The sequence below is a fragment of the Oryzias latipes genome, chromosome 7, assembly GCF_002234675.1.
Source record: "Oryzias latipes chromosome 7, ASM223467v1".
NCBI classification, from domain to species: Eukaryota; Metazoa; Chordata; class Actinopteri; order Beloniformes; family Adrianichthyidae; genus Oryzias; species Oryzias latipes.
Window position 1 is genome coordinate 2,948,131 of NC_019865.2, and position 22,352 is coordinate 2,970,482.

General features: G+C 42.8%; 1 protein-coding gene across 4 annotated transcripts; it reads right to left on the reverse strand.

Annotated features, from left to right (window-relative positions):
- Positions 1–10: 10 nt before the first annotated feature.
- On the reverse strand, positions 11–21,905 carry slc41a3 (solute carrier family 41 member 3). Of its 4 annotated transcripts, none has more exons than XM_004070268.4 (11): positions 21,722–21,905; positions 18,740–19,059; positions 10,716–10,823; positions 9,051–9,122; positions 8,808–8,952; positions 6,535–6,681; positions 6,290–6,434; positions 6,112–6,191; positions 1,880–2,014; positions 1,657–1,805; positions 11–1,230 (listed from the first exon to the last, which is right to left on the reverse strand). In XM_004070268.4, the coding sequence occupies exons 2-11, from the start codon at positions 19,034–19,036 to the stop codon at positions 1,057–1,059; spliced, it is 1,452 nt and encodes a 483-aa protein (XP_004070316.1). In that variant the 5' UTR covers positions 19,037–19,059; positions 21,722–21,905; the 3' UTR covers positions 11–1,056. The 4 variants fall into 4 exon arrangements, with proteins under 4 accessions (XP_004070316.1, XP_011475011.1, XP_011475012.1 ...); XM_011476709.3 differs by lacking the exon at positions 21,722–21,905 and adding an exon at positions 20,696–20,833; XM_011476710.3 differs by lacking the exon at positions 21,722–21,905 and adding an exon at positions 20,531–20,641.
- Between the last annotated feature and the right edge of the window lie 447 nt (positions 21,906–22,352).

A 22,352-nucleotide genomic window follows, 5' to 3' on the forward strand; every position in this document is an offset into this window, starting at 1 on the left:
CAAAGTCAGCGAACAGGAACATGGAGACTTTTAATGGTTTTTTGTGTTTTCAGTTGTGGCTTCATTTCAGGTTTGATACACGTGAATTTGGGCGAAACCGTTTTTTTTCCACATCTCACCGTTGTCAGAATTCTAATAAAAGCAGGTCATGTCTTCAACCAGGTTCATATTTTGCACAAAATCATTTTAAAAAAAAGAAAAAGTTAAATGAAAGACAAGAGAATCTAGTTTGTGCTGTTTTTTTCCTGTGAAGTTTGTATACAAGAGGAAAAAAAAGAATTACTTTTTCAAATGAGTAAAGTAACTTAATTACAATTTTGATCCAGGAACAAAGTAATCAATTACTTTTTAGAAGTGATTTACCCAGCACTGCTTTCTACAGTTTTAGAGTGAAGGTACAGAACAGAGAAGTTCAGCGTCTGTTTCTGAGCAAATCTTTCGTTTAACTTTAGACAGGAGATCTACAAAAGCATCAACCTGATCTGCCGGTCAACCTGGAGCAGAAACGTTTAGAAGAAATGATTTCATCCAGCAGATGAACTCCAGTCCTCTTCCTCCTCATCTGCTTCCTGTTTTGTGGTTTCAGCCACAGAGGAGACCAAAGCGATGCTCTGTGTGCAGAAGGCCCAGCAGCATTTGGATCTCTGGTCGCCTTTTTTTCCTCACCTCATCCAAACATGCCGGCTTTCCGTTGTTTTCATTTGTGCAGCTGCTTCCTGCCGCAGCAGGAGGTCCTGCTGTTTCACACGGAGATGTTTGGTCCACACCAGAGTTGGTTTCAGCAGGTGTTTGTCTGCGTGAAGCTCACCTGAACTCTGGGGCAGACCAGGCGAGAGGAGGTCAGGAGGTCAACCAGGAGGACTTTATGTCTGCGTCTGAGCAACAAGAAAACGCTCTAATGTGGAATGAATCTAACTCTGAGACGTTAGAAAGACGGCTGAGAATCGTGAAAAGGCGTCTCCTGTGATGTTTCCCCGGAGGTGAACTGGATAAGGCCGAATGAGGAGGTCCGTTTGCTCGGTAAAGGCGGTCAGAGGAGGTCCGGCTGAGGGGAACTCAGAGACCCGGACCCTGAAGGACCGCCACGCAGCGGAAGCAGAGAGCCAGGAAGCCGGTGCCCAGCAGGTCGCCCAGCGCCGTCAGGTACGGGATGGAGAAGTTGTCGGGGTCCAGACTTCTCCTCCACATCAGGCGGACGATGAGGTCGGCGACGTAGAGGAGGATGGCCACCTGAGGAGACGGGGGAGAAGACGCTCAAACTACCCCAGGTCCAACAGAGTGACCACATTTGTACGAATCTCTGTCCACTTCAGCAGAATCCAAACAGGTAACATTGGTTTAGTTAAGAAACAACTTTATTTTTGAATAACCTTTTTAGAAAGGATAATCAGTTGTAACTTTGTGTAAAAGTCGTGACTCAGATTCACCTCTCCTACTAAAAGTGATTGTTTTCACGCTGGCGTAGGTCCGTTTCTCTGGTTGCTTTTGGTCTTTTGGTTTTGTAACTCTAAAGCTGCCACCCTGCTTCCCCTACTTTTCACCCTACTTTTCATGTTCTGGTGACGTTTGGATCCTGTCCCGGAACAGGTCCGAGTCCGAGAGCGCCAGAGAAACGCCGAGGCCAGCAGGAGGCGCCGTCGCTTTTGGGGCTTTTACCTGCAGAAGGGCGGCACACAGGTAGCAGAGGATGAAGGCTGCAGTGCTGGGCGCCTCCTCGCCCTGCAGCAGGGAGATGGCGTAGAGGAAGGCCAGGTGACCCGGAACGACCAGCATCAGCAGCACCCGCGCCGACTTGGAGTTCACACCTGGAGGAGGCAACAGAAAAAGTGGACAGCGTCCCCCCCAGCGCAGGCTCAAACCTGAGAGAAAAGTGAGGTACCGGAGGAGAAGAAGGTGGTGCAGGGGTTGGGCCAGTTCTGCCTCATCTTGTAGGGCAGCACCCCCGGGATGCTCCAGAAGTGCAGGTAAGTCGAAATCCTGCTGGCCTGGATGGCAACCAGGTTACCCCCCACTCCTGCAGTGGGGGCAAAACATGAGAAGCACGATGACTGAAACTTTTGCCCCAAAATCTGGGGGGGTGGGGGGTGTCTTTATTGCAGGGCGGTTCTGCTGAGCTGGGATCCAGACTCCACTGTGTCAAAGCTGAGGCCCGGCCTGCGAATTGGCGCCCCTGCAGCTGCACGCGCCCCCCCGTCTTTCAGGAGGTCCCGCAAATGTCGCCCGGGGGGTGAGTTAGTGTAGAACCGCCACTGCTGCAGTGAAAGCAGGTTTTCCTGCCAAAAGGTGTGGATGGGTGAGAGTGGGGGGTTCCTGAAGCGAGTGATTCATGAAGAGAAATGACCTCGGGTCAAAGATCAACTGAAAGTGACAGTTAACACAACTGCAACGCCAGCAAGAGTATCAGCAGGCGGAACCGCTTCTTCTTTTTTTTCTTTTCACTTCTACCCGCTTCGTGTATACAACAAAAGGCTTCACATTTATTATTTAACAGCTTTTTTCCGATAGAAACGTATAAAAAAAAAGGTTCAAATAAAAACTTTTCTTTGGCTCTAACTTTTTGAACTAAACGTTTCCAGCAGACTGGAGCTGTAAAGTAGAGATCGAAGGTTTTGACAGATTTGGCAATAAAAAAAAATGCCATTTAACTGAAATGACTGATCCTTCCTGGATTTACATCACTGACTGGATAAGAGAACCCAAGTGAGAGAGTGACGTCACTCATGGAACATTTTTTACTGTTGTTTTTTTAACAATAGTATCAAATATTTCAGTTAAGTGCAGGTTTTGTCCACTGCCTGTCTATCCACTATGTAGCACTACTATATTCTATTATATGTATGCTATGCTATATTTTTTCATGTTCATGTGGTGAAACTGATGAGGTGCTGCTAAAAAACCTGATTGTGTCGCCTCCATGTTTTAATTTTGAGGGTCTCTTGTTTGTGCACGAGTGGAAAAAAGTGAAGAAATTGGTGAATAATTAATTTAATTACTATTTCATTCACTAAAAAGTTAAGTAATCAACTACTCTTTAAAGGTATTTTTTACCAACAATGAGCCTTGTCTACTTATTTGTTTGTACACATATTTAAATCACACTCGATTATCTTAAAGAAACTAGGAATTGTATCATCGACCACAAATTATGATCAAATGAATCGTTACATTCCTACTACAGATCAACGTATGAGAATAAATCTTGACTGTAAAAACAAATGTAGATGGGGCTTTGCGGACAAAACATTGGAAGTGATTATTGTCGTAAAGAACTTGCTAAATACAGGAAATGCACCTCCTTCTTTCATATTTTCTTCTTCTCCTCCATTAATGTCAGCTTGTACATCCTCACTTGCAATCCTTCTCCTGCATTTATAAATATATACTGTATATATACAGTACAGAACCAAAGTTTGGACACACCTTCCTTGCTGTTTTTTTATGTTTTTGTATTTGTTTATGACATGTACATATCAATCTGCATACACTTTGGACATTGTTATATTTGCACAGTTCAAATTTTGCATATTGCACACTTCTGCACTTCTTGTACATATTGATATATTTTTTATATTATAAATACACTGACCAAAAATATAAATGCAACACTTTAGTTATTGCTCCCATTTTTTATGGTATGAACTCAAAGATGTGAAACATTTTCCACATACACAAAATAACCAGTTCTCTGAAATATTGTTCACAAATCTGTCTAAATCTGTGATAGTGAGCACTTCTCCTTTGCCAAGACAATCCATCCCACCTCACAGGTGTGCCATACCAAGATGATGATTAGACAGCATGATTATTGCACAGGTGTGCAATAATCAAGTGGCTGGAATAATATACAGGAACATGTGTGCAGAATATGAACTGGAAACCCCAAGGTCAAAATGGGAAACACCTCCGAAGGTGGTAGAGAATGAGAGGGCAAAGATCCTGTGGGACTTCCAGATCCAGACTGATAGGATGGTAATGGCGAACCAACCAGACATTGTAGTGGTGGATAAAGAACAGAGGAAAGCCGTTGTGGTGGATGTGGCAGTACCAAGCGATGGGAACATCAGGAAGAAGGAACATGAGAAACTGGAGAAATACCAGGGACTCAGAGAAGAACTGGAGAAAGCCTGGAAAGTGAAGGTGACAGTGGTGCCAGTGGTAATTGGAGCACTCGGGGCAGTAACCCCCAAGCTGGAGGAGTGGCTACAACAGAGACCTGGAAAGACCTCAGACCTCTCAGTCCAGAAAAGCGCAGTGCTAGGAACAGCTAAGATACTGCGCAGGACCCTCAAGCTCCCAGGCCTCTGGTAGAGGACCCGAGCTTTGAGGAGAAACCACCCACGGAGGGTGAGAGGGGCGTTTTTTTTATGTATATATATATATATATATATATATATAAATATATATAGCTCTAAAATCCTGATTGAAATTTGCACTGAAAGCATTGAATGTTCATTGTTCTGCATTTATTAGCTTGTTTTATTTTGTTTTATCCCATTTATTTTTTGTTTTATCCTATTTATTAGCTTTTTCTCTGTAACTTACAGCTTACTTTTTAAATTTAAGTCAAATAAACAACCAGGTAGCAGTTTTTCTTTTACAGTTTCCGTCACTCATCAGAAGATGTCCTCAGCTTTTGGCCCCTGTGCAAGAGTCTAAGTGCTACTTCTATGAAGGTTTGAGAAAATGTGCAGACCGAAGCTCTGATCCTCAGGAATGATGGAGCATTTCTATGCAACAAGCTGATCCACTGCAGACACAAATGTGACATCAGCTCTGGAAAAAACCCTCAAGAGTTTCCCTGTGGGAAAGTCTCGGACACATTTTAACTGGCTGCAGATGGATTCAGTTCTTGTCCACGTCTTTTGGAAGAGCTCTAGATGGAAAACTCAGCAAACTTGGAGCTCAGAAGGTTTTTCAGAGAGAAGAAGGATTGAGCAACAGTTTGAAGAGGTGGAAAAACGATGAAGACACGGTGAGAACACAGAGGATTTGAAAGTCTGCCAGAACTCTGGCATAAGAGAGCAGATCTGCTGCCAAACAAAACCACGAACCGTAACTTCACCTGCCTTCAACCACAAACGCTTGCTGATGTGATCCCAGATCCCAGCCGGATGGTCAAAACAAAAACGTACTGGCACGATGATGCTGAAAATCTGTCCAGGCATTATTATTCATTCACCCATTATTTCCCAAACCTTCAATAGGTTAAAAGACAAGATTTAAAAGTGCAAGAGTCAGCAGTGAGAGAGTCAAGGTGAGGACAGGAAGAGATAAATGCAGTCGCCACAACACGAACGAGACTAAAAGGGACAAACTGTTAAACGGCGTGCAAACGCAACATGGAGTAAAAGGGTTTGGTGGCTGAGTCCAAAGCAGCCTAACCGCAATGAGGGGGCAAAAAGTCTGGGAGACCCCCGAAGGTGAAGCTTGTTATACCCAGGGACCACTGGGGGCCTTGCTTTTGCACTTTGATGTGTTTACATGTCTGCTGCGTATCTTGAGTTGAGCTGCTGTTTGGATCTTTATTTCACTGAAAGCTATGAAGCATTCATCCCACTGTTTTCCTGTTTCTCTTTCTTATAGTATTTTCTGCCAATTTTATGGCGCTCAACTCCATCTATAATGTTTCAGCTATTTCACCCATTCAACTATTCAAATGTTCAGCTCTTTCCGCTTTTTCCAGTTATGACTTTTGGTCCTTCAAATCCTTCAACTTTTCCAGATATTCTGTGCTGTTTTCACTTTATTTATGGTCAACTTTGATCATATATTTAATTAATTTATTTATTTAGTTACTTTTGCAGCTCCTAGTTCCAATTTATGTTTCCATAAAAGTTTATAGTTATCTCAAATAGAAGTGCACTATTTCGGTGTTAGTTGATAAAATAGGGTGTATAAAATGATGGTGGAAAACCTGGACCTGTTTATTTAGCATTTCTTCGGGGGTTTTTTTCTATGTCAGATGAAAGTTTCGGATCTGAACTGAAAATCAAAAAACTCTGGGCCAAAAAACCAAATCAGGAGGACATCCTTGGTTAGGATGTTCAACAGATGAGACATCCTTTCATTGGGCGTCCTGAGATAATAAAGGATTCAGTCAGGACCACTCACCATTAATAACGGGAGTGAAGACAGCCATTCCTTTGAAGTTTGGATCACTCACAGTCTTGTCCAGAATAAGTCCACCAACACTGGAATGAGGAGCAAAGAGAGAACAAACATCGCCACAGGAAGGGAGGGTGGAGGTTTATGAGAAGCAGAGATGCAGGGGAGGGAGCTGAGTGGTGACCTGCTGATGGACATGGCTACGATGACGGGCTGCCACCCCGAGCGGAGCACCTCTGAGATCTGAGGACTCTGTCGGGCCACGGCCACCCACAGAGGGATGAGGGTCAAGAAGAACAGGCACACCAGGGGGGACAAGTACCACAAGTCTGAGGAGGAGGAGCACACGAAATGGGAACACGCCGATGCTTCCAGTCTGTGCTGCCACCTGCTGGAAGGATGTAGGAAACGTCTGCTGCGTGTCCTCACCTCTGTACTGGTAGAGCGTGCTGCTGACCCCAGCCAGCAGGGACAGCGTGATCAAGTCTCCCAGACTGGCAGCGATGGGCGTGGCCACGTTGTCAGGGTTAATGCCCACCTTTCTGGAGCCGATGATCACTCCAATCATCACCAGGCCTTGAGTGGAAAAGGAAGGGGTGATGACAGAAAGGTTTAGGGTGAGAGGTGAAAGTCTGAGAGCAGAGCTGCTGCCGTCTGATGGAAAGCTTTCAACATCCTGCTGAGGAAAAACGGCGGGGTTCTTTTTCCGTACCAACCAAGAACTGAGCCACAGCTTTCTGTAGAGGAGGAGAAATCGAATAGTCATGTTCTGCTCATTTTGGATGAACAAAATAGTTAGAAGGACGTAGAATGTCTGTGAGACATACTATGAAAATACACCCGACTGAACTAAGACTTTATCTGTTTGACTGTATCAAAGTGCTTCACTGTAAAAAAAGACACAAGAAACTTTGGACAAATTAAGAACAAAAATGTAAAAACAACATAAAACTACTAAAAGTATTTAGCATTAAACACATACATAAAAGAAAAATGCAATAAAACAAATACAAGAAATAAAATATAAAAATATGATGTATAAACTGTCTTGTTAATAAAACCATGTCATAAGAGTCCTAATTTTTACATCTATGTATCTAAATTACAGACTTTTTATGAAAGAGCTGATTTTAAAAGTCAATCAATATATTGAAAATTTATCGTTATAGTGATTTCAAGCTGTGCAATACGGATCTCGCAAAAAACGACCCCAATTGCGATGAATGGTTCCCTCAAATGTGCTAAATTACCGTATTTTTTGGACTATAAGCCGCTTCTTTTGTCACACGCTTTCAACCCTGCGGCTTATTCAACAATGCGGCTAATTTATGCATTTTTTGACGGCTGCTGGGGGGTTCGAGCAGATAAGGTAAGTATGGGACATGGGGGAGATGAGGCACGTGTTGCTGCCTCAAACAGTCTCAGAGAGGAAGCTGAATGTATAATCCCATTTCCGGCAACAAGTTCATTTATTTTGACACACCCACAAGCACCCAAACACCATGCAAGTCACTTCTGCTCTTAGACCCCTCAGTCATGGTGCCACAAAAAGAAACCGCCATGCTCAGCCCTACTTTGGCCGCATCCCACAATCCTTTGGCATCTTTAGTCCCAACATGCAGGTTCCCTCTTGCGCTGCTCTCGCGCTCTCCCCTCCTTCCGCTGGACACACTCCCTCTTCCGTCTTAGACACACGTGCGGTTTCAGCACATTAACATTCTCAATCTACAACACCGTGTGGCGACCTGGGGGTTAGCCCCACCATAAGCCCCTAAGACTCATGGGAAGTGGGGAATTGTGGTTGTAAAGTTCCTCACCATGACTGAGGGGGCTGTGAGCAGAAGTGACTTGCATGCTGTTTGGCTGTTTGTGAGTGTGTTCAAATAAATAAACTGATATGTTGTGTACTTCCCCCTCTCTGAAGCTGTTACTAGTTGCATAGTGCTTGGTGCAGGATAATTGATGACTAACAAATTGAGTCATTACAACATGCAGCATGTATATGTTTGACTTGTGCAGCTAGTGTATGTTCAAAATGGCTTATCCTTTCTAAATTAGGGGGGTGCGGTTTGTACTCAGGTGCACTCTATAACCTGTAAAATATTGTAATCTGATGGCAGCTTGAAGTATTTAACGGATCCAATAAATCCATTTATGCATTTGACCAATCGGAAGGACACCTTCACGTTGTTGACTAATCAGGATGGACTCCTTTAACGTTAGATGTTTGCCTCCTATGTAGACGAGGGTCATTTGGAGTGTAATTTAAGTTATCTTGACTCTTATTTCAATTAAATTCTGTCAGTGAAATTGAAGTGATGTATTTAGTTGTTTTGCTGTTTGTTCATGTATCACAAGTTTTATCGTCATGGTGAAATTGATCACAAATATCACAAATCGCGTGTTTTCCTCATACTGCACAGCTTCATCCAGGGTTACGAGTCTGACGCCGAATGCTCACAACATGTGGACACAACAGAGGACGTCTGATTGGCTGTTCTGCATGTAAGTAAAGTGACATAATTCGCGGCGAGGATGATGATTGGCTAACAGCAATTTGTTTTAAAAAAAAAGACCTTTTTGTTTCAGGTTTGTTTATTTTTTAATGGACTGTGATCTGCCCACACTGCCTCTACGATCGACTGATCAATCCGAATTGACATATTGGCCACCCCTGATGAAGACCATCATGTATCTCTCACCTAAAGACAGAGCAGCGAAGAAGGCGGTGGTGATGCTGCTGGCGCACAGCACAGCCGCCTGATCCAGTTCAACACCCCCCCTGGACACGGCTCCTAAGCAGATAGCTGCCACGGCTGCCAGGAACCCCACCACTGTGGCCTGAACCTGCAGGACAGAATGTTGCTGCATTCACACAGAGCCTTTGGTTCTTCACTGCTCTCCACCAGAGCAGTGAAGATTTAATGCTGTTAGAGGAGCTTGACCTGAATGAGAGCCAGGTTGCTGCGCACCATCGTCCACTGCTTCTCCGGGTCGTCCATCTGACCGGTGTTTGCCTGAAAACACACACGAGTCCAATGAGTCGGAAGGTTTTTCCATGTTGGATTGGTCTCAGCGGTTTGGGTTTTTAATTTTGGATAAAAATGATTTTTTTTTCTTCAAATTTTACTCTAAAATCCTTTATTTCTTTGTTAAGAAATAACATTTTCATTAAACTGATTGTGATTAAAACTAAAGTGACACTTTTGTAAAGAATAAAATGGTCATTTTTACATGAAAATGAGCTGAAAGCACCCCCCCCCCCCTCCATATGTTAAACAAATTCTTGTTGCATTTTTTACTGTAAGTAAAGATCAGTTTGTTTTTTATTATACTGGGTGAATACTCCATTCTGATTGGCTGCTGGGTGTGCGTTAAAGGTGATAACCGCACGCCCCAAAAAGAAGTTCCGGTCACTTCTCTTAAATCTTCTGTATTACTGCACCGGCTTCTTTAAAACAGCCTTTTGCTTCATCATCTGGACAAAAACAACCGATAAGAGGTGAACTTTCTCTCTGAACTGATGCTTTATTCAACCCATCGGGACGACCAGCATATATATAAAATCGCTGAATCTTGACCGCACCACGTAACAAATAGTCCACTTTTCATGAAAAAAGCGATCCAAATCGGAAAAAAAAACAAGAATTAAGGACTAAAAACTGGTTAATATTTGTTTATTTTGTAAGTGACCATGGTAAAAGCGGGTTAATGGCTGACAGAAGTATGCATTATCACTTTATAACGCACTTGACGGTTCAGGCTTCCACGGCGTGCGTTAAAAAGTGATAATGCATACTTCCGTCAGCCATTAACCGTGACGTATACCATGGTCCAGGTGAATTCTCGATTCTGATTGGCTGCTGGGTGTGCATTAAAAAGTAATATACCACAGTGATAACCGCACGGGGAAAAAAGAAGTTCCGGTCACATAGCTGAAAATGTTCTGGGTTCTTTAAAACAAACTTTAGCTTCATCATCTGGACAAAAACAAGCGCTAAGAGGTGAATTTCTCTCTGAACTGATGCTTTCTTTATAAACCCATCGGGATGATCAGAGTAGGTATCACCTTCCTTTGCCGCTGCAGTCCAGATCGGAGGTCTGCCGCACCACGCATCAAATAGTCTGCTTTTTGAGAAAAAAAGTGATCTAAACCGAAAAAATATCAACAATAAAGTCCTAAAAACTGGTTGAATATTGATTTCTTTTGTAAGTGACCGTGGTTTAAGCGGGTTAATGACCTTCCAAGTGTGCATCATCAGCATTGACGCACTTCGGGGAAGCCTGAACCGGTTCAGGCTTCCACGTCGTGCGTTAATTTCTGACTATGCATACTTCATCGGCCATTAACAATTACTTAATTCGGAGTAGTTGAAAGTTTAAAAGAGAACCTTTCCTGTAGTTTTAGAACTTTCCTCTTATTAATGAAACCATCAGGTCTTCTTCAGTCAAAGGACTCAAGTCACAAGTCGCTGCAGTGACAGGTTTGCTTGAGCTTTAAGGCAAAAACCTACAGGTGACGGCATCGGTCATTACCAGACCCACAGGCAGATCAGTGTGTGTTTGCTTTTTGTGTCCACATTTTCACAGGATCAACCAACACGACTCACAGCAGTGGAGAGGCGAGCTGCCAAGGTCATCTCCAGGTTTCCTTTGAGTCCAACCAGAGCAGGAACCAGGATGAAAACCTCTGTGATCACTTTGAAGACCTGCCAGTGCTGCCAACACACATAACAAACTGAACATTAAAGAGGAGGTTACAGAGCACAGAACCAAAGGTGTCATCTCTAGATCTGTTCGGCCAGTTTCAGTTTGAAAGGAACTTTCCAGATTGGCTCCTGTTCAAACCGTCCAGCATCTCCATCAGTCTGCACGGGTTCAGCAGCTTCACCGGCAGATTCTGCAGCTGCAGCTCAGAGCTTTACATGCAAACGTAGCAAACAAGGCCAAAATGGGCCGCAGAGAAATGTGGCGATGGAAAAAGACAAAGATGGAGAGCATAGAGTGAACACTGAAGGCCACGTGTCACACTAATCGTCTGAACGATTGATTATTCTATTCAGGCAGTTGTAAGAACACTCTTGGATTGTGATGAACAAGCTGTGGTCGAGCACAGAAGCAAAAGGGACGGTGCTGAGCTCAGTAAAATCATGTTTAAAGATCCACTTCCATGAAAATAGTGTTTTTAACATAAGAAAATTAAGCTCAAATATGCATTTCTGGATATTTGTCTAAATCAGCAGCAGATGGAAAATTGCCTTTTGAAAAAGATTGTGTTTGTGATGTAGAAAACACACTGGGCTCCCTGCTCTGCTCCATGTTTGTTGCATCCACTTGCGGGCATATATATGAGCTGATATTTGCCTCTAAACTGTACGGCTGGATAGCTCTAATGATGTTTATCGTTTTTGTTGCAGCTGTGAAGTGAGTGTGAGGGTGTGAGGGGCTGTAAGCTAGCAGAAAAGCATGTAAACAGAGAGATCTTAGCAGTGGGGCATTATCATAAAGCGGGAACGCTTTCACAATAGATCAAAAGATGATCAGAGTGGGTCTTTAACAAACTGTTGATGTGAAAACAGCTGTGGGTCGGTTACTTCTAGTCATTCCTTGCAACAACTAGACAGAACTGCACTAACAGTTTCTAAAGTCATTGAGGGTTTAAAGACTTTGAGAGTCTAAAGCATTGGATCGCTGCTAAAATGTTGCAAATGCTGCAGAAATGTTTCTTGGATCTCGACTTTTCTTGTTCCATATGCAGCTGTCTATTTATTTATATTGATCTACTTTCCTCTGAGGATTTGGGACCGCTTTGGCTGACGGCTGTCACACAGAGGAGGAGGCTCGGGACACGGCCCACTTCTTCTGAGAGCAGAGCGAGGCAGCAGAAGGTCGGATTTCCCTCCGTTTCTTCTGTTTTTGCACCCATCGGGATCGACAAACTCAAATCACTTGGTCAGCTTTTCGTTCTTCTTCCCCCTCACTATGAACGGACGCTGTTTAACCGACTTATGGAGCCCACAGAAATGGATTTCTACAGCGTCTGTGGATCACAACAACAAAAGGAAACTACACTAGTGTTTTCGTGACGGCCTCATTCATCGAATCATTAGGTCATTCGTCGTCGTGATTCCACTAAGACGTGATCCGCTTTCATCATTGATCTGTTCATCCATGTGGAGTTGGGCGCATGAAACACAGAGACGCTCATGACACTCCTCCTCCTCCTCCTCCTCTTCCTCCTCTTCACCTCACAGTTCTTCCAGGTTGATGTGAAAATCCAATTTCCTGCAAGTTTCTTCTATTATTTTAAATTAAATCCAACACAGTCAAGATTAAGTTAATCTACTATAGTCGAATATTTTGACCCAACGAGAAAAACGCTAAACTGATACATGAAATGTGATGATGATGATGATGATGTGCAGAAAATTGAAATTAGATGAAACTTTGGGTTCATCCAGACATCTCCATTCTTAATTTGAATATCAGTTTCATCAATTCCCTTTCATAAAACCATAATTTCCTTCTTTGTTATTCATATTCAGAGAAGGAGGCTTTTTTAAACGGGTTATTATTGAAGGATAAGAATAGGAACTTTAGTATTTTGATCTGCAGATGTATTTTTTAACCCTTGTGCTATCCTAGGCACTTTAACATTGGGAGTTGGGTCATCTAGACCCACTAGACAGTGCTCTGAACCTTTTTTCTTCAATAATTTGTGATCTTCACTGGTGTCCATGGATTACATGAAATCTTTCCACCTTTATCCACCTTTGTCATGGTAGGGAGAACACGTCAATGTGAGGGTGGGGTCATCTAAGATGGCACAAGGGTTAAACCTCCACAGCTTGTAATACATGGCTCCCGCCACAAGGTGGCAGAAACACAGCGAGCTGATTGCAAAGCAGCAGTTTGAAGTAACAACCAAAACTATTTGTTTTTTTTGTTTTTGTTTTTTGCTCACTAAAGTTTCAACTTTTCAAGTTCCAGGTTGGAATTATGGCAGGAAAAATTTGTTTTGAAGTCAAATATTTGACTTTAATTAGTACTCCTGTTTACTGGCTGTGTATTTTTTTAAACTTTCGATTGGACTTAAATATTGCTCTTTCTGCTTTCTGCAGTTCTTTCTGACATTTACGACATCACTGGGATTTTGCGTCATTTCCTGCTCAAAGCAAAGCGTCTGAATGTTGGTTCTCAGGTGTATCTGCAGGTGAGTAAAGTCGGGTTTGGGTTCTGCTTTTGGGGCTTTTTGGACAAAACATTTCGTCTTGGGGTCTGGTTTGGGGACCACAGGATGTCCCCTTTGCTCTTTGCAGATGATGTCGTCCTGTTCATCGAGCAAAGACCTTCAGATTACGTTTACTAGTGGATTGTTGTGGTCTCCACTGTTATGCAGTTGCTGTGCCGTTCCGTTGTGGTGAAGAGAGAACTGGGTCAGAAAGCAAAGCTCTCAATTTACTGGTGGATCTTCGTTCTAATGCTAACCTATGGTCATGACCCAGGGAACAAGGTCCCAAATACAAATGGTCAAAAAGAGTTTCCTCTGCAAGGTGACTGGGCGCTCCCTCATGCTACGTTCGGACCGAGCTCAGAAATGCGCGTTTGAGCGACCACCTCCAATAAAAGGCCTATGTATATGCACAGCCATTAAATGTGCACTGAAAGTTAAACCAGTTAAACTTTGATAAATCAGAGACTCAGATTTTCTAGTGACGTACGGGGGGCGTCCTTTTTCGTTCATGTGCGTCCCAACCGTTTGTTTGTTGATCATGGAGGAGAAATGAATAATTGTGGTATGTCGCTGGCTGGAATTCTCTGACACCAAGTCTTTCAGATATCGGAATAGAGCTGTGAAAGAAAAAATCTGGAGCAAGATTTACCAGATTTACTCCACTTTGACATTTTGCACCAAGCTTCTTCCAACTTTGAGTACATGCGCTAGTAACAGCATGTTCTTGAAAACATCTTCCATGCTTCCTGTATACGTAGCTTTAGCAATAGGGTGAGAAGTTTTGTCATTCGGACAGAGCTTGGAGTAGAACCACTCCTCTACATACAGAGGAGCCAGTTGAGGTAGCTCCTGGACGCGTCCCTGCGGAGATGAACCGGGCATGTCCCACCAGGTAGAGACCCGGGGAAGACCCAAGACACGATGGAGAGACCACGTCTCTTGACTGGCCTAGGAACCTCTCGGGGTCCCCCCAGAGGAGCTGGAGAGGGATGTCTGGGCATCTTTGCTTAGACCACCCGCTTCCCCCAAACCCAGTCCCGGATGAGCGGAGAATGGATGGATGACAGTTCCTTTGATATCAACGTTACCTTTTGTATATACTATAATCTTCTCCATTCATGGTCTCCACGAGGCTTCAACACGGTTCTGCTATCCGCTCAGATGTTTGTCCTGACTGCTGCTCTCAGCCTCTCAGCAAATCAGGACAAGACTTCTGAGTTGGAAATTCAGGAAACTTCCCGACTCAGAAAGTTAGTTACAAAACATAACCAGAGCCACAAGGTGTAAAAAACATCTAACAGCTCATACTTTCATAAGGTCCATCACAATTCCAGCAGAGACCAATCCAAGCCCGGATATCAGGAATGGCACCACAACCTGCGCCGCTATGAGCCAGGAGCTCTCAGGCAGGAAGCCGTACTGCGACCGCGTCAGCTTCCAGGTCACGCCACGCAGCTTCTGGCCCTGGTAGCGAAGCTCCAGCTCCAGACGGGTCACCACCATTTTCAGGGAAGCTGTAACCCCCTCAGCAGTTATCCCATGGCAGGAGCAGCTTCAGTCCAAAACAAGAGCTCCCTTGAAGACCATTTGTTCTGTCACAGAGCTCTGAAGATGACAGCAGACTGAAGAGGAAAACAAAGTTTGCCTTGATTTTAAACAATTTTTGCAGCTTCTATGTCAGTTAAAAAGCCTTCAAAGTGCAGCTCAAAACCCCCTTTTTAACTAGGAGAAAAACAAGAACTGGACCCTCAATCTTCATCTCACCATCCGCAGAGACGCGTGGCATTGTCACCCCTTTAATGAGTCAGCAGATCCCACCTGCTCTGACTCATAGGTCATGGTGTTCAACAAGTGCGGATGTGAAAACACCTGCAAGCCTGAGCATTTTAAAAAGACTAAAGATGATCCGGAGACTTCAAAACTTGACAATCCAGTCTGAAATCCACTTGACCTTCAGGAAAGAAGCTGAATCCGGTAAATCCCAGCAGCGCTTAAAGAGACAGCTCAGCCCCCTGATGAGGAGCTGAGGGAAATGTCTTTGCCACTGTGCCATCTGGATTCTGGTCTTCAATTTGCATCTCAAGCTGATAGCAGGAAAGGAGGAAGGAGCTCTGGAAAAGCCCAAAAGAAATGAGACGCAGCAGCCGGCTCCTGCAGGCTGCAGCTCTTCTTCCTGCTCAGCATCGGGGTCGACTCCGCTCTGCTGTGACGTAGCTGGCAGGGAGACGGTTCCGTCTGTGTCGCTCGCCGCTTTCTTGTTCTGTGCCTGTGTGTTCTGCGTCTCACCCCCACCCCCCCTCCCCGTCAGATGCTCTCACTGCCTTCCCCCTTCTTCCCTTCCATGTGTTCGGCTAACTTACCCCACCGGCTGTATTTTTACCCATGCAGGGAGAAATGCCGCTCTAACGGCTGATGTAGAACCTCCAGCAGGAGAAATTCAGCTGAATCATAACCGAGGGGCTAAACTTCACAGATGTGCTTTAAATGTCCCTACAGTTTCTGCCCAACTGACATTTGTGACTCTTTTTCAGAAAGATGTGATGAGGGTTGTAATCCTTCATGTTTATGTGACTTCAAACGTTCTAAGTGTTCCTTAAAGAGAACCACAGTGAGCGTTACTTTCCTCAAAAGAACAAAACGGAGGCAGAAAAGAACAGGAAGACCTGTCTACGTTTGATCAAAATCCTCTGAATTATCCAGAGAACATGTGTGGTCGGGTGAGATAGAAGCACAAGGGTTGAAAATTGGATTTGGTTCAAGTTGAACTGCAACAACAGGCCACTAAGAAACAAGTCAAAAAGTCTTACCCCATAGGCAGATTTTCTTTAAAAACACAACAAAATCTGCCAACGGGGTCAAAAAATGGTCTTACCAAGAATTTGTATTTCAAGAAGAACAAATTCTACTCATTGAGACATGTTTTGAGAAAGGTTGAGCTAAGATTGTTTGTGGTTGAAAAACTTTCTTGATACGATTATTTTCTTGACAAGACAGAAAATAAGACGTGTTTTCTTGAAAAACCTTCTTAAGATTCTGTTTGAACGTTTCTATTTCCCTTTATTGTGACAGAAAGCTAAAAATGACCACAAAAAAGAAGAAAACAACAAGAAGAGAAGGGGAGAAAAATCCTGTAGAGGTTTTCATTTGACTCAAAGAACAGCATCACACCGTGCTGTTGCTCTCAAACACAGCAGCAGTCTGACAGACAACCTTCTCTGCATTAACTGCCGCTGGCGTTTGCAGTTCCAACATTTTTATGTATTCAATCTGCCTCATCATGGTACTACAATAACCGAGTGCTCTGCAGGAAGTGAAGACAGGATGAATGATGAAGAACACAAGATGCAAGAGATGAAGGAGCAAACATCTGTATTAACAATTCTAGCCACAACCCCCTCCAACCACAGATTCTGGCCAAAATATTTTCTAAGTACCAGCACAGATCGGCGAGTGGTCGGAATCACAGATGAGCCAGGAGAAAGCCGTTTGTCAGTGAACAAAGGAGGAAGACGAGGCACCTGAAGGTCAACGAAGCAGACAGCGGAGCGTCTGATCTCCTCTGCCCATCTGGCTGAGGACCAAATCGCTCAATATGCCAGACACGGGATGAAGACGTGAGGAGCTCAGACAAGTTCAGTTTAAAGGAAAACAAACTTCCCACACAGCTGAAAGCTACTGCCGCCCGAAAATTCTTCATTATGTGTCGGAAGCAAGATCAACACGAGGCCACGAAATGCCTGGGATGAGTCACTAAAGTCATCGAGAGGTATAGTAGTAGCTTGCAAAAATCCAGATAGAAAAGTGATAAAGAATCAAATGCAGTAAAACACAAAGATGTGGCAGTGGCATAGTACCTATAGTAGTTATGAGTACTATAAAGGCCTGGGATCACTAAATGTAATAACAAGAGTTCAGTTCTAACTACAAGAGGCCCAGAAACGTAGAAAAAAATGAATATTTCTGAGCCTTTTTCCTAGCTTCATATGTGATGGTAGTTATCAGACGAAAACCAACGGGGTTGTGTCAAAGATGCAGAGGTGTGTGTGTGTCGTTCTCGTCGTGGGTTCTCATTCAATCTCACAGAAGCTGCAATAAGCGTCAGTATCAGCAGACTGCCGCCGGCAGTGAACTTCCACTCATCTGTTTAGAGGAAAACTCCTTAAACAGTGTTCTGGAAATGTTGTCAAAACCATTCATCCCTCTCTTTTCTCATCCATTACACTGGATGTACACACCCATGCATCCACTGACTGATGGCATGCATCAGTCAGTGGATGCATAGGTGTGACGGCATGCATCAGTGGATGTGTTCAAAATGGGCTGCACGTAAGGAAAGAACACGTCCGTCTCGTTCTACAAGAACTTGACCCACGGGGTGTTGAGCTCTAAAGAGCCAGACGTCTGCATCACCGCAGTTACTTTGCTAAGGGTCCAAACTATGGCTGTGTCCGGATTTCCACCCTAACTTCGAAAAAACTCTATAGTGCGGCACTATAGAGTGCCCAGAGTTTTTAAAGCACTTTGGACACCACGCTCACTACTTTTCCTTTTTTTTTTTTTTTTTTTAAACGCTGCATATGACGTCATCTATTTCACCAAGTTCAAATCTAATTGATATATGAGCGTTTTGAGACGATTATTTATGAATCCACTGTCTTAGATAAAAATGCTGATGATTTATTTGAAAAATACATTTAAATACATTTTTTGGCATAAAACGTTCCAATGCATTGGGGTCTATATTGGCCGATCCAGTGAGCATCGATGCTCATGGTTTTTCACAGAGACTTCTGGGAAATTTCTAGGGTACTGAATTTTGGAATTGTAGATTCAGACAGCACTAGAAAATGGTGAACGCACTATATAGTGCACTATACAGCAGTTAGGATGGGAATTCGGACATAGCCATAGACTCCAGATCTTGTTGCCCCAAAGGCTCATGGGAGTTTTCAAACAATAAAGACATTTAGGTGTGATTATGTTAAGGTACACTTCTATATATCTGAGCTGCAATTTTTTTCATCTGTTTCTTATTGGGCCAATCTAATGGGGTCAACAGGTCAACTTTGACTGGAGTGGGAGCGGGTCAACATCTACTGCCGCTAACGTCAGACGGGACTGACCGTGTCTTCATGTTTTCCATCTGCATTTAAACACCAGATGTTGGCTGAACTATGACGGCGATAAACACCATCCATAGGCACTGAAACTTTAGAAAAGAAGCGTTGTGGACGAGGTTTTCATCAGTGTGACAGCTGGCCGGTAAAGTTGAAGAGTAACCCAGACTAAAGTAAAGAACTACAAGGTCCAGGTATGACAGTGGAGCTTCAGTAGAAAAATGTAAAGGAGGTTAAAGTGAAGGTTTTTCTGAGGCGTAGGTGAATATGATGCTGAACTCACCTGTACATTGTCCAGCACCATGCCAGCCATCACCATACCCATCCCAGCCAGCAGGTAGGGAAGCAGCACCTGAAGGCAAATGGTTGTGGAGGACTCCTCCTCCATTTTAGCCACAGAAACTTTGGGCTTCTCCTCCTGCAGCTTTCTGGGCTGGAGGACTGGAGGTAAAACGAGCTCATCTTGACTGTCGGTGAAGTGGCCACCGGGACTGCCGCCTGGACTTTTCCCCTTGGATCGGGACTTTTTGTTCTTCTTCCTGTGCCGGGCCGGCTGCGGAGGTTTATCTTCTCCGGCCATGGCGTTTGCTCTGACGGTTTAATCTGAAGATACAAAAGGCAGAAGACGCCACCTCAAGGTTGGTTTATTACATGTTTTCTAGCATGCAGAACACACTAACCCTGAAAAATGTTCTCCTAAAAGTAAAGTTGCTTTTATTGGCAAGACTAGATTATTTTGATTTTACTGCTTCTTTGAATTTCTGTGTGGAGTTTGCATGTTCTCCCCGTGCATGCGTGGGTTTTCTCCGGGGACTCCGGCTTCCTCCAGCCCCGTGACCTCAAAAAGGGACAAAACGGGTTTAGAAGAAGATGAATGAAAACTGAATGAATGCTTCTTTCAATTGGCACTGAACCTCACATGACCCTTACACATAGATTTGGAAATAGGAACTGGGCTGAGTGACTCCTCCCCCCTTGGCATTCCAAACAGGAAGTACCTACTGGCTCAAACAAGCCAAAATCCTATATTTTATAGCAAAATAAACAGTTATTACTCAGGCATTATATTTGTCAGAATCCTATCTTTTTTTATTAAAGACTCACTCCAATGAAAATGGTGTTTTTAAACTTTTATGAGTATTTCTTTATTCAGGTTGTGGTGAATAATGGGGCAGACAAATAAAAAAACTCTCAGTTGTGACACAGAAACTGCATTGGGCAGGCCCAAGTCTCCCTGCTCTGCTCCATTCTGATGCATCCACTAATGCAGACTAATAGATCCATCAACGTCTTACTTTCCACATCCGAGTTGGCATCTGCCTCAAAACTGTACGGCTGGATAGCTCCAATATTGCCCACCACTTTTGTTGCATGAGTAAACTTAGCTTGGAGCTGTGAGGGACTGTAAGCTAGTGGGAGAGAGTGTAAACAAAAGCATGATGGGAAATAAGCAGAGGCTTACTTCCGCCTCGCTAGGTCCAGTTCTCATATATGGTCAATGGAAGACACACACCACAACTGGCTTCAGTCTGCAAATCTAAAGATTTTCTCTGGTTTGCACAACACGGCAGTCCTTCTATCTTACTTTATATCACATTAGGTATTTACCTAAAGGAGGTTGAGAAGTTCAATAATAAAAATGAAAAACTCTGAAGGATTTAAATGACTTAAATCTTCATTAGCCTAATCAGATTTCTACAAGCAACTTTATTTCTACGAGAATTTTGAAGTTAGATGTTTGACTAGGAATAACAAATTAGAGAGGCAAGGTTACAGGTTTTTATTTTTTCAAAATAGACCAAGCTTAATTTAAAAAAAATGTATCTAAAGAATTTCCCCATCGTGGGATTAATAAAGTCTATCTATAAACACAATTTTCACAGTATATTATATTAAATATTACATTTTTATGTGCATTTAGCCATTAAAATAGATACAAATAGGTTAATTGTTTTTTTAACCTAAAACTACATTTTTTATTACCGCCAGTGATTTGTTTTTTCTTTTATTTTTTTATTTATTTTTTAGTTTAAGGCAGCATTTTGGGGTAGAAACAGAAATCAGGCTACATTACCATTACAAACGGTTATTCTTCATTTGCATGTCGTTGTTTTGTTTAGCCTGGAGGATTTACCACGACAACCCGAAAGGAAATAAAAGCACGCAAAAAAAACAAACCCCGCGACTTTGACTGAGTTTACCGGGTACTAAGTGTAAATATGCGCCGTGGTTTACGTACATCTTTTCGTGACAATCTCCAAAAATGTCCGAATTCATCAGCGAATCCGAAGTTGTCCAAGAATTCCGATAAAAATCCGTTGAAAGGCATTCCTTCGCGCGAGGCTGCCATGTGTACATCCCAGAATACTAACCAAGCCCCGGTAACCACGGTTACCCAAGGAGACGCTCTCTGAATGGACGATTAAAATAGTCTCCACATGTGGCCCCGCCCCTCCGGGAAGCTCATGCAAATGCTGCTAGATTGGAACTTTGAAAGTAAAAAAAATAGTGAAATCTGAGTTAATGCAGAGATGATGAATGTAGTTAACTTACTTATAATATTAGCTAAATATTTCATTCACAAGTATGGATACAAAAAAACAGTTTTTTTTATGTTTTCCAGAAAGAAACAATAGTGAATGTAAATAGTATTAAATCCTGCACTAACACTAAAAAAGCTGCTAGAACAGTGGAAACATTTGAAACAACTTTCACAGATTCCTTTGCCTTTATTATATTTTTATTCTATTTTCGTTTAACCTGGTTTAGATTGCTATTATTAAGGCTTTTGGACATTTTTGTTCCTTTTGCCTGGCAAATGTGAAAATTGTGTCTTTTGCACAGAGTGTGGAATAACAATGTTTTGGTATTTTGTATGTGCAATATTTGTTAATAAAGTTTATTTTAAAAAAAGTTGAAAGCCAAATTTGAAGTTATTGTCCTATTTTACACTATATTCATCTGTAAAAGCTTATTTAAACACCAACAAGTGTTCAAATAATATGTTTTGTTGTAAATCAAACTCCATATGGGTGAGGTCACAAACTCAAATTGTGCACAGAATTCTTTTAAAACCATTTCTTAAAGGATTAAAGTGAATTAGTTGAAATATTGAATGTTTCCATGCTTCTTACCTACTGTTTTATTGATTTATATGAATACAATAGTATAAATATGAGCCAACATGCTCCACTAGACATAATTTTCTGTCGGGCCGTGAAGACCATAACAAGCTTCTAACACGCAGATTAGATCAAATCCTTACCGTTAGTTTAAGTTTAGGAGGCAGTCTTTGTAAAGCTGACCCCCAGAAACCGGTCTGAGTGAATGGAAGTTGTTGAATCTAAATGAAGGCCACATGTACTATCTTCTTTCCATCTCGGTAGGCCTATATACGTTTGTGCATGGAGATCTTGAAGTGTCAGTGTGTGCAGAGTAGGAGCTAGTGCGCATGCATGGTGGGGCAGCACTGGCTTGGATTACACAGCGTGACAGATGAGAATATGTCCCCGCTGTCTCCTTCCATCTGTCTGTGGGCCGGCTGACAGCAACAGGACTGCAGCAGTACACACTGTTTCATTCACCAAAGGCATCAAACTCCACTAAAACATTTTTATCGCGTTAGTGGAAGTCTTTGAAGAAATGATTCAGTGTTTCTTAGCACTTTTTGTCATCCTAACAGTGCATTCAAAACATTTATTCTGGATAGGAAATCTTTTCTTCCATGATTTCAAAAGAAGAAAGTATAAAAGAAAAAACTATATATTTTCAAAGCAATTCGGACACCATGCACACTGCATTTCTTTTTTTTTTTGAACGGCGGAAATGACGTCAATCGTTTTCAAGTTAAAATCTAATTAATGTTAGCGTTTTGCAATGATTATTTATGCCTCCAC

Excerpts from the sequence above, each read along its gene's own strand:
- slc41a3 (XM_004070268.4), bottom strand. The coding sequence starts at position 19,036 with ATGGCCGGAGAAGATAAACCTCCGCAGCCGGCCCGGCACAGGAAGAAG. Across the intron at positions 6,192-6,289 it reads GTAGCCATGTCCATCAGCAG|TGTTGGTGGACTTATTCTGG; the intron begins GTCACCACTCAG and ends TCCTCATTCCAG. Across the intron at positions 2,015-6,111 it reads CTTCACTCCCGTTATTAATG|GAGTGGGGGGTAACCTGGTT; the intron begins GTGAGTGGTCCT and ends CCCCCACTGCAG.